At 34.6% G+C, this 22516-nt stretch overlaps 1 protein-coding gene across 1 annotated transcript; it reads left to right on the forward strand.

Annotated features, from left to right (window-relative positions):
- Window positions 1–1175: 1175 nt before the first annotated feature.
- Window positions 1176–21326, forward strand: sgtb (small glutamine rich tetratricopeptide repeat co-chaperone beta). The gene is made up of 12 exons (XM_073829877.1): window positions 1176–1227; window positions 2640–2755; window positions 6748–6851; window positions 6982–7057; window positions 7235–7334; window positions 7428–7532; window positions 10292–10430; window positions 10621–10683; window positions 13655–13692; window positions 17337–17420; window positions 17644–17764; window positions 20395–21326. Exons 2-11 carry the CDS (start codon window positions 2656–2658, stop codon window positions 17753–17755), a joined length of 921 nt encoding a protein of 306 aa, XP_073685978.1. The 5' UTR covers window positions 1176–1227; window positions 2640–2655; the 3' UTR covers window positions 17756–17764; window positions 20395–21326.
- Window positions 21327–22516: the final 1190 nt, after the last annotated feature.

A 22516-nucleotide genomic window follows, 5' to 3' on the forward strand; every position in this document is an offset into this window, starting at 1 on the left:
TGAATTTGTAACCTGTAACAATGAATTTAAGCAATTTTTTATAAGCTTTTTTTTATATATATATATATATATATATATATATATATTTATTACTATTTCGTTTTATCATTTACATTATTTATATAAATAAATAATATTGATAAATTTGTATCATGTAAATAATATTTTTATACAAATATTGTATTATTAATATTATTTTATTTATGATATTATTAATTATTATTATTATTATTATTATTAAATAAATAATGGACACACACACATAGTTATTGGTATGTAATTTTATTTAATTTAATTATTTATGTATTTATATAAATAACTAATCTATTTATTATTACTATTATTATTAAATAATGGACACACACACAAATAATTATTGGTATGACTTTTTTGTTTATTTAATTACTTAATTATCTACATGAATAAATAATCTATTTATTATTATTATGATTATTACTATTATTAAATAATGGACACACAAATAATTGTTGGTATGTGATTCAATGGTATGTGTTATTCAATTTCATTATTCATATTAATTATATAAATAATCTATTTATTATTATTAAGATCATCATTTTAATTAATTATTCATTAATAAATTTATTATTATTATTAATTAAATAATAGACACAAATAATTATTGGTATGTCATTTTATTTTATTATTTGTATTATTTATATAAATAAATAATCTATTTATTATTATTATTATTATTATTATTAAAGAATGGACACACAAATAATTATTGACATGTCATTTAATGTAATTATTTATATAAATAAATAATGTATTTATTATTATTATTATTATTATTATTATCTTAATCATCATCATTTGAATACATAATTTCTTCATAAATGTATATACTATTTTACACATATATTTTACATATAAAGAGTTATTGAATTCGAAGCAGTTAAGACTATTATAATTAAATAAATAATGGACACACACACACACACACACACACACACACACACACACACACACACACACACACACACACACACACACACACACACACACACACACACACACACACACACACACACAAACAAATTATATAAATTATCCCCTTTTCCGTACTAGGATTCATAAAATCTTCATTGTAGTCCTTGAACAGAGCAATTTCCGGCGACACTGCGCATGCGCTCTTCTGCGCATCAGTTACGCGAGTGTTCATGACGCTGTGGCTGGAACGAGCGCTGCGGGCACTTTCTCCAGGTAGGTGGGCGGGGGCGCGCAGAGCATCCCCAAGACTTAATAATGTTATTGATATTTTGAGCTGTATGTAAGATACGGGGGCCTTGAAGAGCACCAGACACGTACGTTAGCAAGACTTCTTCTTCTGTCCGTTAATTTAACTGCGAATGTGTTCAGCCATTGCACAGCCTCCTGCAATCGCCTCTGTGTAAACCAATGTAAACATCACCCATCTGTGAGGCACAGACTACTGCTCATCTACAGATAACGGGGTTATTGAGGCATATACATAAGATTAAATCATATTTCATGTTGTAGGATGAAATTGTGATTCCTCTGTCAGCATTACATCATAACTGCATCATGTGTGTTTTGGCTTTTGTTATTCATGAATAACACACTGTGTATTACAGTAGTATAAAGCTATGTGCTATTTAATAGTATCAAAACTGTTTTATATTTTAGTTTACAGCCGTGTAGCTTTGATAAGTAGAAGCTTAAAAAGTAATTGATAGATGAATGTTATGTAATTAACCCCTGCAACAACATGACGTGCATAAATATGCTTAGTATAGAACATTTGTACACTTTGAGTCAAAAGTATTTGAACAGTAAGGTTTTTAATGTTTTTAAAGAAGTCTCTTCTGCTCAACCAATGCAGCAAAAACAGTAAAATTTTGAAATATTTTTACTATTTAAAATAACTGGTTTCTATTTGAATATATTTAAACATGTAATTTATTTCTGTGATTTCAAAGCTAAATTTTCAGCATCATTAGTCCAGTCTTCAGTGTCACGTGATCCGTCAGAAATCACTCTAATATGCTGATTTGCTGCTCAAGAAACTTTTAGCCTATTATTAATATTATTATCAATATTTTAAAAAGTTGAGTACATTTTTCAGGATTCTTTGATGAATAGAAAGATCTAAAGATCAGCATTTATCTGGAGAGAAAATGAATGCTTTTATTTAAGGATGCTTTAAATTGATCAAAAGTGATGATAAAGACATTTATAATCACAGGAATAAATTACATTTTAAAATATATTCAAATAGAAAATAGTTTTTTTAAATAGTAAAAATATTTCAAAATGTTACTGTTTTTGCTGTGCTTTTTTACAGTTTTTTTTTTTTACAGTTTTTTTTTTTTTTTTTTTTACTGTTTTTGCTGTGTAAAATCTTGGTTGAAAATCAGGTTGGTTAATTGGATCATTTTATTTGCAAAATGTACGGGCTTGTCAATTCATTAAAGCATGTTTTCTGTTTTTATCGAACATTTTCAAAGTGGAAAACGTTGTCTCTACGGCCTATTGTTATCTGATTATTGCTCTTTCAGCTGACCCATCCGTGCCAGATTTTCCTGCAATGTCTTGCCTGATGTAATTAAATAGGACCTTTTTCAGCAATCCCTTTTCAACAAATCTTTCCCCAGGTTTCTCCCAGACAAAATGGCAGTGGAAAAGCGCTTGGCATATTCTATCGTTCAGTTCCTCAGAGATCAGACTCACTGTGGCTCGCTGAATTCAGATGAACAGGAAAGTCTGGAAGGTAGGTCACCCTCATGTTTAAAACATTTAAAGTCACAGGCCTTTTTTACTCTTGGACTGGCTGTTCTGGTCACTGTCAGATTAAAAAGGAGTGAAAATCACCACAGCAAACTGTTGTGCTTGTCTGACATTATTATTAATGATATGTCAGCCTGATTTGAAACTTGTGAAACAGAAGTGTGATTAATTGTTTTATTGAGCATTCAAAGTGTACTTTAAGTATATTGTATATAAAAAACTGTACTTGCAGATAATAAAATATTAATTATAAGGCCAATTGAGTGTACTTAGAGCAACAATTTCATTACTGGCACTTAACTCACTTACGTAGACTTTAAAATGTGCGCTTAATTAAACATTTGACTTTAAAGTACATTTTAAATCATCATGTTTTAATAATCTACTGCCATGCTTTAGAAGTACTCTTATTTTGATTAACACTAACATTTTAACAGTGTTATTAGACACTTTGACCTGACCATGTTTTGCTTAAGTGTTTTTTCAGCTCGCAGTAGTTAGGCTAGTGAAAGTTTAGTAAAGAAATGAAAACAAGTCGCGCCAGAACAATTTCTCTCACAAATGCTCCCAAATATAATTGGAGGTCTTGCAGATTACATTTTGGGAGCATATGCAATTTTGAGCCCTGTTAATCCTTATTCCTACCCAGTTCTTAATAGGGTTGCACGATATACCGGTACCACAGTAGTATCACGATACTAAAGCTTAAAAATACCCGCGGTGCCATTGCATTTTTTCCATACGGTAGTACCGTAAGATATGTTGTATGCACGGCAGGAACACTATTTAAAACGTTCATTTGAACATTCATGCCAGCAGAAACACAAGTTGACTGGCAGAATATCTTTCTGCTGTGCTTTGTGTAGTACAGGCTGTGTATACGCTTTTGTTTCCCGACGCTTCAGTTCAGTTTGAACTGAGAAGTTGCACTTGCACGTCGTTGTTCATCCTGCAGTTTATCAGAAAAGAAGGTCTGATTCAGACTGTCTGGTGTTATTTAGAACATAGCAGCTGAAAAATCACTTATTCAACATAATAATATCTTACAAGAAAGTATTCTCACAGCTGTATTAATTTGCTTACTTTTAGAACAGGTGTAATAATTTTTTTGGAAGCATCTTTGTGATCACAAATCCAATTCCATTCATTAACATAGTGGCTTTGCACTTGGGTTTTATCAATCATTATATATATATATATATATATATATAAATACACAGTCAAGCCCGAAATTATCCATAACCCTGGCAAATTCTGACTTAAAGTTACTTTTATTCAACCAGCAAGTTGAAATGACACAGGCTTCTCCCAAAAGATAATAAGACGATGTACAAGAGGCATCATTGTGGTATTTTTGCCCATTCATCTTTAGCGATGAGCTCCAACTCTTTCAGGTTGGAGGGTCTCCTTGCCATCACCCTGATATTTAGCTCCCTCCACAGATTCTTAATTGGATTCTGTCAGGACTCTGGCTGGGCCACTGCAAAACGTTAATGTTTTTGTCTGCTTTTGTGTGTTTTGGGTCGTTGTCATGCTGAAATGTCTACTGGTGCTCAAGGCTAAGTTTCTCTGCAGACTGCCTGATGTTGTTGTTGAGAATTTTAATGTATTGCTCCTTTTTCATGGTGCCGTTTACTGTGATTAGGTTCCCTGGTCCACCGGCTGAAAAACACCCCCAAAACATTAGGTTTCCACCACCATGTTTGACAGTGGGGATGGTGTTCTTAGGGTTGAAGGCTTCTCCTTTTTTACGCCAAATGAAGGCTACATCATTGTGGCCAAACAGTTCAAGTTTTGTTTCATCTGACCATAAAACAGAAGACCAAAAGACCTTCTTCTTTGTCCAGATGAGCATTTGCAAAGGCCAAGGGGGCTTTTGTGTGCCTTACCTGGAGAAGTGGTGTCCTCCTTGGTCATCTGTGGAACCCAGCGGTGTGCAGTGTCTGTTGGACTGTCTGCCTTGAGATGTTGCCACCAGCAGAGCCCAGATTCATCAGGATGGCCTTGGTGGTGATCCTTGGATTATTTTTTCCCTCTCTCACTATCCTCCTGGCCAGCACAGGTGTCACTCTTGGCTTCCGACCACGTCCTCTGAGATTTTTCACAGTGCTGAACGTCTTGTATTTTTTAATAATACTTTGCACTGTAGCCACTGGAACTTCAAAACATTTAGATATGGTCTTATAGCCCTTTCCTGACTTGTGAGCAGCCACAATGCACAGCCACAGGTCCTCAGTGAGCTCCTTTGTCTTAGCCATGACTGTCTACAAACCAGCTTCTGTTTTTCACCTGTTGAGTTGATTAAAACAGCTGTTCACAATGAATCAGGGTAATTAGGATGCTTTAGAACAGCTTGGACTATTTGGAATGGTATAGAACTTTGGATTTTCCCATAGACTGTGACAGTTTGCAAAGGGTATGAATAATTTTGGACATGCCACTTTTTGTTCAAATGTAAATAAAAGCTGAGAAATATTTTTTTCCACAGTGATGCCTCTTGTACATTGTCTTATCTTTTGGGAGAAGCCTGTATCATTTTCGGTAAAAAAACAACAACTTTCTGGTTGAATAAAAGCAACTTTAAGTAAGAATTTGCCAGGGGTATGAATAATTTCGGGCTTGACTATATACACTGATACACAAGCCATTCATAAAAACAGTCATTTGATTGGCTCCTGAAGGATTCAGCCGTTTTGAAAGAATCATTTGAATGACTCAGTGATTTAATCATCAACGCTTACTGCCACCTGCTGGCGGTTTTGAGTGTCCCACCATATTACATTCTTTTCCAACATATTTCTATGTATTTCTATAACATTATTTATGCAATTATAAATACCGTCTAAATGCATGATTACCACATCTAAATGTCACTTCTGTGCAGAGCTGAGTTTTGTTTACATGAATTCATGGATAACAATAGCCAGTCATTCAATCACATTAATGAAGTATTGAGAGAAAAATCTTGTCTGTTTTCATTTATATCTTTTTATTTATGTGGAATTGAATTTGAAATGAACAGAATACTGCATGGTATTGTGATACTTCAGCTGGTGTAGTATCATAAGTCATATTTATGATATCGTGACGACCCTAATTCTTAAACTAAACAACTACTTTACTAAGTATTAATAAGCAGTAATTAGGAGGATATTGAGGTAGGGTGACCATACGTCCTCTTTTACCCGGACATGTCCTCCTTTTTGGCTATAAAATTATGTCCGGGGGGATTTTGTAAATATCATAAAATGTCCGGGTTTTTTACCTCATTTCACTGACCGTCATTAATTCAACACTTTAAATGCAGCCACTGCCCACCGGCATTATTCTGAGGTACCTGTCTGATGACGTGAAAGACCCAGTTGTCAAAACAAAACAAACAAGGTGCTGCGTTGCAAGAGCTGTGTGTCACTAACATGCCGAAACGCAAATGTAGTTTCACAGACGAATTGCAAAAAAATACCCGATGTTCATTCGTGGTCGTGATGAATGGGAAGCATTGTGCACCATCTGCACCTATGCTGCCCTCCAAAGGCAAAGTGCAGTAACTACACCAACACTGAAACAGAGAAAAATGCCTTTAAAATTTTTAGCCCGGCTAGTCAAACATGTTGACACTCTTGTTTCTCGGAAACACTCTCGTTTCTTTGGGACAAAATTGATCAGGAGACTTTGCCACAAGACAAAACAGTTTTCATAAAGTCCATTTTAAGCCTCGATTTTGACCAAATGCGTAGTTACTGCACTTTGCCTTTGGAGGGCAGTAAGTGCATCCTGGGGAGGGTGTCCTCTTTTTGGATTCTCAGAATATGGTCACCCTATATTGAGGCAAAAGTCATAGTTAATAGTTAGTTAACAGTGAGAATTGGTCCCTAATCTAAAGTGTGACCAGAATAATTTATGCACTTATTTATTTTGGTTGAGCAGTGACAACTAATTATTGCAAATATGAATACATTATTCACCTGTTTACAGTTGCAGTACAGTGTCTGGAGACGACTTTCAAGATCAGCTCCAGCGACTACCATCTTGCCGCCCCTCAGCCCCTGAGAGAGATCTTCCTCAATTCCCTCCTCAAAGTAACTACATTTTATTACACATCAACCTGTTTTCTTCCCTAATTTTGATTACTGTTTTAATTATAATTCAGTATATTATCCAGCAAGCAAGATTTTCGACACACTTTGCTTGTCTAATTGTTGTTTACAGAATGATATTGTTTCATTACCTGAGACGTTTCCATCTCCAGAGGAAATTGAGAGAGCTGAGCAGCTGAAAAATGAGGGCACGTCACACTTTCCTACTGTATTTAGGCTCTTTAAGGATGCATTATGTATAACTAAATGGCATCTGTCATTATGTTCTTCCGTTGTGATGATGCAAATAAAAACAGGATCAATAATTGATGCATGATTTAATGCTTTGTGCACTCAAATGCATGTTTGTCTTTTGTTTTTATCAGGGAATAACCACATGAAAGAGGAGAATTATAGCAGTGCTGTGGACTGTTATACAAAAGCCATTGAGTTGGACCAAAGAAATGCAGTGTATTACTGTAACAGGTGAATGTTTTGATTTCACAGCGCTGAGAAAGTGTCACTCATAGAGATAGATGTTTTTATGTTTGGTGTTGACTGCTGGGATTGTTTTCTTAGGGCTGCGGCACATAGTAAACTGGGAAACTACACAGAGGCTACGGGAGACTGTGAACGAGCGATTGCCATCGACCCGTCGTACAGTAAAGCTTATGGCAGAATGGGGTGAGATTCTGTAATTATTGCGGTTTGACGACTGTCAGTGTTGTTAATGTTAACTAAAACTAAAACTATGGAAAATTTGTTAATTAAAATAAAACTGAAATGGTTTACTAAAACTGTATAAAAAGTTAAAATAAAGTACAACTATAAAATAAAATGAGTATTAAAATTAAGTATTACAAAAAAATTAAGTATTTACATTTCTAAGGCTAAAATTAAAATAAAAAATAGAATAGAAATATTAAAAAACAAAACTATTTCCAATGAACAAAAATGAAAATAAAAACTTATAAAAGCTAGTTCAAAACTATTAGTAAATTAATACTATAAGTATAGAAATACTAAAAAATTATAAACATAAATATTAGATAAAAATTTTTACTTAAATGAAACTGAAAATGCACTTTTGTCATAAAGACTAACTATAAAAAATATTAAAAATAAAAAACAACTATAAAACTTAAAACTAAAAAAGTGTTAAAATTACTAAAACTAAAATAAAATATATGAACGTTATATAGAAATATAAAAAAAAAAAATAATAAAAATGACAAAAACTTGAACTAAAATTTAAATGAAAACCTAAAAATATAAAAATAAAAGCTAATTCAACATATCTGTAATTAAGTACTCTAATAATATAAATAATATTAAATATAAACACATTAGATGAAAAACATGCACTTTCAAAAACTTAGAAATGTTACAATGGCAACTCTAAAATAAAATAGGTTTAAGTATTAATATTATTACGCTGAAACTGAAATAAAAAATATATTAAAGCTAAATGGAAAATTACAACTAAACAAAAACTACTTAAAATGACAAAACCTTGAACAAAAAGGGAAAGTAAAAACTTAAAAATATAAATAAAAATCAAAGCTAATTCAAAATATTAGTAAATAAATACTATAAGTATAGAAATAATAAAAAATTATAAACAAAACTTAAATTAAACTGAAAATGCACTTTTGTCATAAAGACTAACTATAAGAAATATAAAAAATAAAAAAACAACTATAAAACTTAAAACTAAAAAAGTTTTAAAGTTACTTAAACTAAAATAAAAATATAAGAACGTTATATAGAAATATAAAAAAATAATAAAAATGACAAAAACTTGAACTAAAATTTAAATGAAAACCTAAAAATATAAAAATAAAAGCTAATTCAACATATCTGTAATTAAGTACAATAATAGTATAAATAATATTAAATATAAACATAAATATTAGATAAATATATTAGATAAATATTAGATATAAAAACTAAAAAAAAACTCAAATTAAAATTAAAACTTAAAAATATAAAAATAAAAGCTGATTCAAAATATCTGTAATTAAGTACTATAATAGTATAAATAATATGAAATATAAACACATCAGATGAAAAACATGAACTTACAAAAACTTAGAAATGTTACAAATGCAACTAAAATAAAATACGTTAACACGTTAGTATTAATATTACTAACGCTGAAACTGAAATAAAAAATATATTAAAGCTAAATGAAAATATAAAAAATTAACAAAAACTACTTTAAATGACAAAAACTTGAACAAAAAGGAAAGTAAAAACTTAAAAATATAAATAAAAATAAAAGCTAATTCAAAATATTAGTAAATAAATACTATAAGTATAGAAATAATAAAAAATTATAAACAAATATTAGATTTTACTTGAAACTGAAAATGCACTTGTCATAAAGACTAACTATAAAACAAAGAAAACAACTATAAAACTTAAAGCTAAAAAAGTATTAAAATTACTAAAACTAAACAAAAAATATATGAACGCTATATAGAAAAATAAAAAAAAACTAAAATGAAAATGAAAACTTAAAAAATATAAAAAAGCTAATTAAAAATATCTGTAATTAAGTACTATAATGGTATAGAAATAATATTATATATAAACATAATTATTAGATAAAAAACATGAACTTACAAAAACTTAAAAGAAACTTAACTATAGCTAACTGTAAAAAACTCTAAAATAAAATATGTTTAAGAGTTAATATTACTAAAACTAAATTTTTATATATATATATAGACATATGAAAAAAAAATGACTAAAACTTAAACTAAAATGATAATTCGAAAAAATAAAAGTGGAAATAAAATATAAAAATAAAATACAACTATAGAGTAAAATATGTTTTAAGTGTTAAAATCACTAAAGTTAAAACGTATGAAAATGTATGAAAGCTAAATAGAAATATTAAAAGAAATAGAAACAATTGCAAAAAACTTGTACCAAAATTAAAAATATAATATGTAATATGTTTAAGTATTAATATTTCTAAAACTTAAACTGAAATATAAAAGAATATATTAAAGCTAAATAGAAATATTAAAACCAAACAAAAACTAAAAAAAATACAAAAAGACATACAAATGACTAAAACCTAAACTAAAATTAAAATGATAATATAAAATTAAAAGCTGATTTGAAATATTAGTTATTAAATACTATAGTAGTATATTAATAATAATGAATATACTGATAACTGTTCTTTCATTATGTGCTTAATTCATATGGTTTTAAACAACTAATTTATATTTTAACAGTATTTTTTTTTTTTTTTTAGTATTTTTGGTTAGAAATAATTATTGTACTAAAATGTATTAATGGAATCATTATGAAGCAAAAAAAAAAAGAATGAATCTGAATTAGAACCAGAATCAGTACATGCCATTAACTTCAAAATCATAACACTTTTATTTTTGTTATTTTTATTTTTCATCTTTTTATGGTTCTAGATTGGCACTAACTTCAATGAGCAAGTATCCCGAGGCGATATCTTATTTTAATAAAGCTCTGGTGTTAGATCCTGAAAACGACACCTACAAATCCAACCTCAAGATTGCAGAGCAGAAACAAAAAGAAGCGTCCAGCCCTGTGAGTAGAAGAAGCTGCTGTCATAGTACTGTACATGATCATTACATTTAAATTTGATCCGTCCCATTAAGACCATCAGTCTATCTTAGTTTTATATGAATGTATATTGAGTATCCCAGTTGAGTAATTAAATATGAGTGCTAGCCAGTAATAACTCCTAACATTAGTTTTGCATGTTGTCTTCTCGCAGACGGCCACGGGACTGGGGTTTGACATGGCCAGCCTCATCAATAACCCCGCTTTCATTAGCATGGTATGTGCAAGTGGGTGGTTTCGCATTTCTCTCTTAATAGTATTTATGAAATGGGTCATAAATCGACTCTGCGACCCCTCTCATCTGTCTGGAACGCAGCCCATGCCAGAGTTAAAGGGCCAGTCAGCTGAATTCCCCTCAGCTGGAGGCCTGGTTTCTAGCACACTGCAGCAGTTTAGAAAATGGGACACATTCATAAAAAGAACTCACACACATTAGACCTAAATGCACAAAATCTAAGACAGGGTATCAATGCTTTGATTATGCTTTACATTTTAGAGGTTTGGACCCCTAAGTATTTCTGCAGAATATACAGTGGGGAAAGTAATTATTTGATCCCCTGCTGATTTTGTATGTTTGCCCGCTGACAAAGAAATGATCAGTCTATAATTTTAATGGTAGGTTTATTTTATTTTAACAACCATAAATTGATTTGCATTTTAATGAGTGAAATAAGTATTTGATTCCATATCAATCAGCCATATTCTGGCTCCCAGGTGTCTTTTATACAGGTAACAAGCTGAGATTAGGAGCAGTCTCTTAAAGGAAGTGCTCCTAATCTCAGTTTGTTACCTGTATGAAAGACACCTGTCCACAGAAGCAATCAATCAATCAGATTCCAAACTCTCCACCATGGCTAAGACCAAAGAGCTGTCCAAGGATGTCAGGGACAAGATTGTACAGTAGACCTACACAAGACTGGAATGGGCTACAAGACCATCACCAAGCAGCTTGGTGAGAAGGTGACAACAGTTGGTGCGATTTTTCGCAAATGGAAGAAACACAAAATAACTGTCAATCTTCCTTGGTCTGAGGCTCCATGCAAGATCTCACCTCCTGGAGTTTCAATGATCATGAGAACGGTGAGGAATCAGCCCAGAACTACACTGGAGGAGCTTGTCAATGATCTCAAGGCAGCTGGGACCATAGTCACCAAGAAAACAATTGGTAACACACTATGCCGTGAAGGACTGAAATCCTGCAGTGGCCGCAAGGTCCCCCTGCTCAAGAAAACACATGTACAGGCCCATCTGAAGTTTGTCAAAGAACATCTGAATGATTCAGAGCATAACTGGGTGTCAGATGAGACCAAAATCAAGCTCTTTGGCATAAACTCAACTCGTCGAGTTTGGAGGAGGAGGAATGCTGCCTATGACCCCAAGAACACCGTCCCCGCCGTCAAACATGGAGGTGGAAACATTATGCTTTGGGGGTGTTTTTCTGCTACGGGAACAGGACAACTGCTCCACATCAAAGGGATGATGGACGGGGCCATGTGTCGTCAAACCTTAGCTGAAAACCTCCTTCCTTCATTGAAAATGAGTCATGGACGGGTATTCCAGCATGACAATGACCCAAAACACATGGCTAAGGCAACAAAGGAGTGGCTCAAGAAGCAGCACATTAACATCCTAGAGTGGCCAAGCCAGTCTCTAGACTTTAATCCCATCCCAATTCCCAAACCTGTGGAGGGACGTAAAGGTTTGATTTGCCAAAAATCAGCCTCGAAACCTTAATGACTCAGAGAGGATCTGCAAAGAGGAGTGGGACAAAATCCCTAATGAGATATCTGCATACCTGGTGGCCAACTACAAGAAACGTCTGACCTCTGTGATTGCCAACAAGGGTTTTGTCACCAAGTACTAAGTACTTGTTTTGCGAAGGGTTAAATACTTTTTTGAAATGCATTTTCTGGATTTTTTTTGTTATTCTGTCTCTCACTGTTCAAATAAACCTACCATTAAAATGAAAGACTGTTTTTTTTTGTCAGTGGTCAAACAAAATCAGCAGGGGATCAAATAATTTTTCCCCTCACTGTATACTGTGCACAGTATGCAGATTTCAATATCAACTAAATTTGTCAAAAATATACAGTATACATTCCAACAGAGAATACTGTGCAGAGTAATGTAACTCACAGTGCAATGCTTCTGTAATTAACCTAATTTTTAACTTGTCCTTTTTTGTCCAACTACCTGGAATAGTTCACCCAAAAATGAAAATTCTGTCATTAATGACTCACCCTCATGTTGTTTCAAACCTGTTAGACCAGAGGTCTCAAACTCAATTCCTGGATGGCCGCAGCTCTGCAGAGTTTAGCTCCAACCAACTCCAGCTCACACCTGCTTGGAAGTTTCTAGTAATCCTGAAGATCTTGATCAGCTGGATCAGGTGTGTTTGATTAGGGTTGGAGCTAAACTGTGCAGAGCCGTGGCCCTCCAGGAATTGAGTTTGAGACCAGTGTGTTAGACCTTTGTTCATCTTTGGAACACAAATGAAGATATTTTGATGAAATTAAAGAGCTTTCTGACCCTGCATAGACAGCAACGCAAACTGACATGTTCAAGACCTAGAAAGCTAGTAAGGACATCGATAAAACAGTCCATGTGACATCAGGGATTCAACTAGAATGTTGTAAACTACAAACTACGTTTTGTGTGCAAGGAAAACAAAAATAACAATTTTATTCAACAATTTCTTCTCTTCCCTGTCAGTCTTTGACGTGTGTCAAAGACTGAAGTACCATTTTCTTTGCTCACAAAAAGTATTATTTTAACTTCATAACAGTACGGTTGAACCACTGATGTCACATGGATTATTTTATAGATGTCCTTACTACCTTTCTAAGATGAACAAAGGTCTTATGGGTTTGGAATGACATAAGGATGAGTAATTAAAGGAGAAGTCTAGTCTAGCTCTGCGTGAACTCTGTGTATTATTATCAATGTTGACAGAGTTAAAAAACTAAAAAAAAAAAAAAATCTTTTGTAACATTATAAAACTTTTTTACTGTCACTTTTGATCAATTTAATGTCAATTTTTTTTATATATAATTCACAATCTTTTGAATATTAGTGTATATCTGCTAAAAGTTAATTTTTTGATGGTTTTTAAATGAACAGACATGGATTAAAACACACTTTTTTGTTATACATTTGATGGTTAAATCCACTTTCTCTTTTCACTATAGGCTGCCAGTGTGATGCAGAACCAGCAGGTGCAACAACTGTAAGTTTATTCATTTAGCCTGTGCACATTTGTGGTATACTTTTCCAAATTATGCCTTTCAAATAATTTAAAGGGATAGCTCATCCACAAATAACATTTCTGTCATCATTTACTCAACCTATTGTCATAGCCTAAGCAATCATTTTTTTCATGCTTCAAAAAGTACATAAGAACATCACAAAAGTAATCTGTGTGAAATGAGAAGATTAGTAAAATAGTTACGATTACTTTATATTAGGGCTGTCAATCAATTAAATTTTTTTTAATCGCGATTAATCGCATGGTTGTCATGAGTTAACTCGCGATTAATCGCACATTTTTATCTGTTCTAAATGTACCTTAAATTAATACTTTTTAAAGTTTTTAATACTCTAATCAACATTGGCATGGACAAATATGGATGCTTTAAGCAAATATGTGTTTATTATCAGTGAAACCATACTCGACATGAAGACTAACTTGTTTCAAATGTCATAGATGTTTTTCAAATAACTTGTTCATGTCTATTAGACACATGAAAAAAAGAACATAGAAACACCAGGTTCCCATTACTTCTCTTTCTCTGCACTGAGCAATTTACTTCCACAAGCTTGTTTATATTATTTGCCGGACAGGGCAGCTCACTTCCTCTGAACAAGCAAAATCTACATTTATTATTACATTTCTTTGCCTCTCGGTGCCCACATACTGTAATCTGATGCAGCCAAGTTCTCAACAAAACTGTTTCCATTGTTTTGATTAAGTATTTTTGTTATCAGACAACCAAAGTAATATAAAATAATAACTGAAAAAAAAAATTATGAATTATGATCATGATTCAATCACTGAAAAGAATCATTTACCGGCATCTGGACATAAGTCACTCCCTGCATTATTATCGTTGTTTTTAACTTCCTGTCTGAATTCCTTCAGGATCCTTTGACTTTTTAGGAGTTTACCCATTTAAAGTTATGTGATCGCAAAAACCTGCTTCTTTCTTCTTGTTTTGGTTATAATGTACTGATTGGAGAGCCTGGTCTCATGAAAATGCGCACTAGCACGACTTTCTGTTTCTATTTGGCGTGCTATTAATAAGCTGAAATTAACTTTGGCGTGCATATGATATGCATGTGTTTGACGTGCATATAATACGCCGTTTTCGCGTGCATACTCGTATGTGGCTTTACGCATCAACTCCACAGCACCAATCCTAACGTACACCGACTCCGCTTGCATTCATTAAATATGCCAGAAGTGCCAGTACGCATGAAAAAGTGCAAGTACGCAAAAGGATAAAATACAGAAGTGCCTGCGTACTGGCCCACTTCAAGCACTGGAATGAACATAACATCTGTTTTAACTGAAAGCGCTGCTCCACTGCCGCTCGCTGAACAGAGCAGACGCAGATATAAAGAGAGGGAGGTGCGCGCGCATTGGGAGACCTCGCGCTCGTTCAGTAAAACCGGAGAGACCATATTAGGTTTGTCCAATTATGTGTTTATGTATTGTTGCTAGACACTTTTCGCTAAGTTGGCAACACTGTGCATCCATTTCTTTAACTATGGGCTACGTAGTGGGTCAAACAGAAAATGCGCGCTGCGTTAATCGCGCGTTAATAAAATTAGTGCCGTTAAAATGAATTTGTGTTAACGCGCTATTAACGCGTTAATTTTGACAGCCCTACTTTATATGTTGTACAGATTTAAGATATGTTTTTATTCACATTTGAACATTGATAAACACACAAAAAATAACACAAGTAAACACAACATGCAGTTTTTAAATGAAGGGAAAACAAAATCCAAACCCACATGGCCCTGTGGGAAAAAGTGGCCAAAAGATCCTCAAAAGCTACACATCATGTTGAGATTCAAAGAAATTCAGGAACAAATTAGAAAGAAAGTAATTGAAATCTATCAGTCTGGAAAATATTATAAAGCCATTTCTAAAGCTTTGGGACTTCAGTGAACCACAGTGAGAGCCACTATCCACAAATGGCGAAAACATAGAACCGTGGTGAACCTTCCCAGGAGTGGCTGGCCAACCAAAATTACCCCAAGAGCACAGCGACGACTCATCCAAGAGGTCACAAAAGACCCCACAACAATCTAAAGAACTGCAGGCCTCTCTTGCCTCAGTTAAGGTCAGTGTTCATGACTCCACCATAAGAAAGAGACTGGGCAAAAATGACCTGTTTTAAGACGAAAACCACTGCTGAGCAAAAAGAACATAAAGGCTCGTCTCAGTTTTGCCAGAAAACATCTTGATGATCCCCAAGACTTTTGGGAAAATACTCTGTGGACTAACGAGACAAAAGTTGAACTTTTAGGAAGGTGTGTGTCCCATTACATCTGGAGCGTAAAAGTAACACAGCATTTCAGAAAAAGATCATCATACCAACAGTAAAATATGGTGGTGCTAGTGTGATGGTCTGGGGCTGTTTTGCTGCTTCTGGACCTGGAAGACTTGCTGTGATAAATGGAAACATGAATTCTGCTGTCTACCAAAAAATCCTGAAGGACAATGTCCGGCCATCTGTTCGTGACCTCAAGCTGAAGCGAACTTGGGTTCTGCAGCAGGACAATGATCCAAAACACACCAGCAAATCCACCTCTGAATGGCTGAAGAAAAACAAAATGAAGACTTTGGAGTGGCCTAGTCAAAGTCCTGACCTGAATCCTATTGAGATGCTGTGGCATGACCTTAAAAAGGTGGTTCAAGCTCGAACACCCTCCAATGTGGCTGAATTACAACAATTCTGCCAAGATGAGTGGGACAAAATTCCTGCACAACGCTGTAACAGACTCATTGCAAGTTATCGCAAACGCTTGATTGCAGTTGTTGCTGCTAAGGGTGGCCCAACCAGTTATTAAGTTTAGGGGGCAAACACTTTTTCACACAGGGCCATGTGGGTTTGGATTTTGTTTTCCCTTCATAATAAAAAACTTCATTCAAAAACTGCATGTTGTGTTTACTTGTGTTATCTTTGATTAATATTTAAATTTGTTTGATGATCTGAAACATTAAAGTGTGACAAACATGCAAAAAAAAAAAAAAAATCAGGAAAACTTTAATTTATCTTCAGAACACAAATTAAGATTTTTTGGTGAAATCTGAGAGCTTTCTGATCCTCCAGAGAAAGCAAGGGTTCTACCACGTTCAAGGTCCAGAAAGGTACCAAGAACATTAAAATAAAATAAAAAGTATTCTTGTAGCTTCAGAAAATTACAGTTGAACCACTGATATCACATTGACTATTTGTTGATGTTCTTGGTACCTCTCTGGACCTGTAGTAGGACCCTTGTCTATGGAGGATCAGAAAGCTCTTGGATTTCATCAAAAAATATCTTCCTTTGTGTTCTAAAGATGAACGAAAGTCTTACGGGTTTGGAAATACATGAGAGTGAGTAATTAATGACAGTATTTGAATTATCACTTTAAATATAGTAAGCAGAAACTCAACTGTACTTGTTTGAAATGTAAAAACAAATGAGTTTTTTTCTTGCGTGAAGCACACACAGCTGAGCTTCTATTTGCTCAATGAAAGTTTTATTGGTTGAACTATCCCTTTAAACAGCTAATATTACAACAAACTCTTAACATAGGTCACACACACTGTATCATCTCATGGCACGGTGTGTTTGTGATTAACTGTCCAAAACCAGCATGTCGGGCATGATGTCTAACGCGGTGGGGGGACCTGCAGCCGGAGTGGGTGGATTATCTGACATATCCAGTCTCATTGAAGCGTGAGTATCTACTCTTTGACCTTTGATTTATTTGACGTGTGTTCCACTAGTGGTTTTATAAATGATGTGCTACACTGATATTCAAAGGTGATGTGTATAATATACTGCTGCACAAGCGGCACCAAGCAGAATTACAAACATAGCATAATGCTTTGATGTGTCACATAAACTAGGACTCTGAGATTGTGAGATTAGATGTTCTGTGTTTTGGTGTTTCTCTCAGTGGACAGCAGTTCGCCCAACAGATCCAGCAGCAGAATCCAGAACTGATCGAACAGCTTAGGAACCACATCCGGAGTCGTTCCTTCAGCGGCAGCGCCGAGGAACAATCCTGATCCCAGCAGGTCTGAGACGCCACACTGTATACTTGCATGCCGTCGCACTTGAGCTGTGCTGCTCATGTGAATGTCTCAAGTTGGTGGTATTTTCAACCCAGGCTCAAAGGAAATATCATGCCCTCACCTATATGTGACCCTAGGCCACGAAACCAGTCTAAGGTAGCATGGGTATATTTGTAGCAGTAGCCAAAAATATATTGTTTGGGTCAAAATGATCAAATGTCCTTTCATTCCAAAAATCATTAGGATATTAAGTAGAGATCATGTTCCATAAAGACATTTAGTCAATTTCCTACCATAAATATATCAAAACTTAATTTTTCATTAGTAATATGCATTGCTAAGAAATGCTATACAAATTTAAAGGCAATTTTTTCAATATTTAGATTTTTTTGCACCCTCAGATTACAGATTTTCAAAAAGTTGTATCTCAGCCAAATACTGTCCTATCCTAACAAACTATACATACAGTGCCTTGCAAAAGTATTCATACACCTTCATTTTTTTCACATTTTGTTTTGTTGCAGCATTATGTTAAACTGCTTTAAATTACTTTTTTCCCCACAGCTATCTACATCTCATACACCATAATGACAAAGCACAAAACAGGTTTGTAAGAACTTTGCAAATTTATTAGAAGTAAAAAACTGAAAAGATCCTGTTGCATAAGTATTCAAACCCTTTTCTGGGACACTCGAAATTTAGCTCAGGAGCATTCATATTGCTTCTAGATGTTACTACACTTCGAGTGGAGTTAAACTGTGGCAAATTCATTTGAATGAGTCTGATTTAGAAAGGCACACACCTCTCAGAAAAGGTCTAACAGCTGAAAATGCATATCAGAGGTCAAGATAACTGCCTGTAGAGCTCAGTGACAGACTTGTGTTAAGGCAATGATCTAGAGAAGAGTTCAGAAAACAATCTGTTGCATTGAAGGTTCACAGAAGCATTATCCATAATGGAAGACGATTGGAACAACTAGGACTCCAGAAAATGTCTGCCAGCCCCCATCCAAGCTGACAGAGCTTGAGAGGTGAAAAGGTGAGGCAAAGAATGGCAGATAATTGCCAAATGCAGATGTGCAAAGCTTGTCACATCATACCCAAAAAAGACTTGAGGCTGTAAAGGTGCTTCAACTATGTACTGAGTTAAGGGTATGAATACTTATGCAATCTACTTATTTCAGTGTTTTATTTGTAATAAATTTGTAAAATTTGCAAATCTGGTTTTTGCTTTGTCATTATTCTGGTGTATGGAGTGTAGATTGATGTGGGGAAAAACTAATTTAAAGCAGTTTAACATGCTGCAACAAAACAAAATGTGGGGTATGAATACTTTTGCAAGGCACTGTAAATGGAAGCTTCTTAGCTTATTTTCATCAAAAAAAATTACCCTTACGACTGTTTCTTTGGTCCAGGGTCACATATTTTTGCTTCAAACTTCAAAAACATACCCATACATACAATTCACTGATGTTTCCAGTTTAACTGAACACTTTTATTTGACACTAATAAAACAAATATTATATAGTAAACTTGCTCCATAGTGCACCCAGTATACCATTGCACTTGCGATGTGAAGCGCTTGTCATGACACTTGATTAAAGAGATCAAAAACTTGTAGAAATAAGATAAAGTAACAGGTTGCTTCAGGAATTTCAGGAAATTCACGTTTGCTTTTGTTAAAGGGATAATTCACCCAAACATAAAGTTATATAATTTTGCAGAAATGTTGCCAATCAACTATTTCTTGTTTTTTTAATTTTTTTTTATTGGCATTTCTCTTAGTTGAGTACTATATTTGAAACTACATTCAGTATGAGTAAAATATTTAGACCCCGAGTTAATAAGTTGAGTTTTACTGTTCTGAAATCCATTCAGCCGTTCTCCTGTTCAGGCGATATCACTTTTAGCATAGCTTAGCATAGATCATTGAATCCTGTGAGACCAATATAGCATTGCATTCAAAAATGATCAACTAGTTTCGATATTTGTCCTATTTAAAACTTGACTCTTCTATAGTTATATCGTGTACTAACACCGGCGGAAAATGTAAAGCTGCGATTTTCTAGGCTGATAAGATTAGGAACTACACTCCCATTCTGGCGTAATAGTCAAGGAAGTTTGCTGCCGTAATATGGCCGAAGCAGGCGCAGTAATATCACGCAGCACATGTGCAAATGCTAACCTAGCTGGGAACTCATTTCAGGCGCTGCGTGATATTACTGCGCCTGCTTCGGCCATATTACAGCAGCAAACTTCCTTGACTATTACGCCAGAATGGGAGTCTAGTTCCCAATCTTATCGGCAGCTTTACATTTTCCACCGGTCTTAGTACACGATATAACTACAGAAGAGTCAAGTTTTAAATAGGACAATTATCGAAACTCGTTGGTCATTTTTTAAACGTGATGCTATATTGGTCTAATAGGATTCAATGATCTATGCTAAGCTATGCTAAAAGTGATATCGCCAGAACAGGAGAACGGCTGAATGGATTTCAAAACGGTAAAACTCAACTTATTAACTCGGGGGGAGTTGGAGAAAGAGCCCATTTCCAAAAAAAGCGGAGTGTTCCTTTAAATGGACAGGATTTTGCTGTTTATGCAACTCTATAAATTTCTGTTTTCTATACAGGATCAGGAACTGAAGAAGGGCAGGAGGAGAAGAGTCGTGAGTGCAATCGTTTAAATCATTCTTCTATTCCAGTCGAACCCGAGACGGAGGGCATGGCACTTTATATGGAGGCATCAGGAGGGAAGAGGAGAAAAAACACATTTAAAATCACCTTATACACAGAGAACATTATCTTAATACCTGAGTGAGGTTTCTTTGTGTTAGTCTGTGTAGATAACGTTTCAGTCCTCTCTTTATGAATGTAGCTGGTAACGACACATCAGAGTTGAGTTTATTTTACTAAACGAATGACTGGTCATACATTTGTGCCTATTAACTAGACATGGGGCCATGGTTATTAATATCCAAGGACATTTTTTGGAATAGTTCAGTCTTAAAATGACACTTCACTCACGTTGGTTGAAGTAAACAATGACAGAATTGTCATTTTCAGGTGAACTATACATTTAACACATTCTCTGATTATTTTTAATATATATTCTGTTCGTTTTAGGAACAAAAGAGGCATTTGTGTGTGATAATCACTATTGTCGGCTGCTTCACCAGTCCTGTTTGTTTAGTCGTTCGATTCATTAATAATGAGAGCAAAATATTGCTATAATAAACATGTTCATAATCTCACCGTTTGCCGGTGTTGTGCCGATTCCGAATTCTGACCCCCGCCAGATTACTACCCCCCTAGTATTGGTAGGTTTAGGGTTAGGTGTGGGGGAGGGGTTAGGATTAGGCAATCAGGTAGCGCTTTCAACGAGAGAGGGTGATAATTTGGCAGGGGTCGAAAAAAGGCACACCACCGTTTTCTTTTGCATGCTCCATAATCTGATGTTTGCAGTCAGATGAGTGATTGAAGCTGATGTAATATGCTTATAAAACAGAGCAGTATAATGTTTTTGTCAAAAAAAAAAATGTTAATAAATGTGTCTCGAAATCAATCTGAAGATAGCATCCTTTGTGTTCAACATTATGATATTTAGAGGTTCAAGCGCGTAGCCTCAGATTTGATCGTGAGCCTGGTAACATTTTTAGGTATTTAGTATTTTTTGAAAAACATACTTTTGAGAACTAGTCCTGATCGGAACCAGAGCCATAGAGAAACAGAGTTACGACACTCCCATAGGCTTCCATAGGAACTGAGGAATGCGGAAGTAAAGCGTGTCATGGAGCGGACAATAGTTCCAAACAACCAATAGTTCCTCCATAGAAGTCCATTCATTTCAGCGCTTCTCAAGCACAGTCGCAAGTATATTGAAGAAAGTACTGCATTTCTTCACATTTTAACGCATCAGTTGACCTCTCGAAAAACTGGCCAATAGTGGTATTTTATGAAGCGTGTTAAAGTTAATGTTTATCGTTAAAAAGAAACAGTTATACTGTAAATGCAGTTAGATCACGTGAGAAACACCGTAATAGCGACCATAACCAGATACTAGTTGTCATTAGGGCTGTCGCGGTTAAGAAATTTCCCTTGCGGTAATTTTGAGTGGCTCAGGAGCGCGGTATGCGGTATTACCGCCATATAATTGTGTGTAGGCTGTTACAATGTAAGGTCATATTCAGAAATCAATAAACCGAAACCAAATCGCGTTGATATATGAAGTGAAGTAAACAGTACTTACATAGAAACCTAGCCAGAAAGAAATGCAAATTTTGAAGAAAAAATGTCAGACATACTTAGAGGCTTTGCATCTGAAATCTTCGTATATATAACAGTTAGCGCGTACCCTCGAGTCTGACTGGATGAGAGACTTTCTGTCAGTATTTTACCTGCGTGTTTTAGGCGAGCTGTCAGTCAGTGCAGTTTCATTGATACGCCACAAGATGGAGGCAAGAGACTATCTTTGAGTAAGTCTTTAATCCGTTCATTCAACTATACGTTCAAAAACGCTTATTTATTCAAAGAGAGACGTAATGAAACACGATGTTAAAATCATTTCAACTTTAATCGCCACTTTTAAAGGCTCAGCTGACCAGCAGAGCATCGATGTTAAGACAGAGATTTCACTTTCCATGGACATGACAAGCTAGTTTCACATACATACCCGACTCGATCTGAAAGACAGACGCAGGTAATCGCACAAGCTCAGTCGATCTCTCTCTCATTCGCTGTCTGTTTAGGCTTGTT

Source organism: Garra rufa, chromosome 23 (genome assembly GCF_049309525.1).
Source record: "Garra rufa chromosome 23, GarRuf1.0, whole genome shotgun sequence".
Classification (NCBI taxonomy): Eukaryota; Metazoa; Chordata; class Actinopteri; order Cypriniformes; family Cyprinidae; genus Garra; species Garra rufa.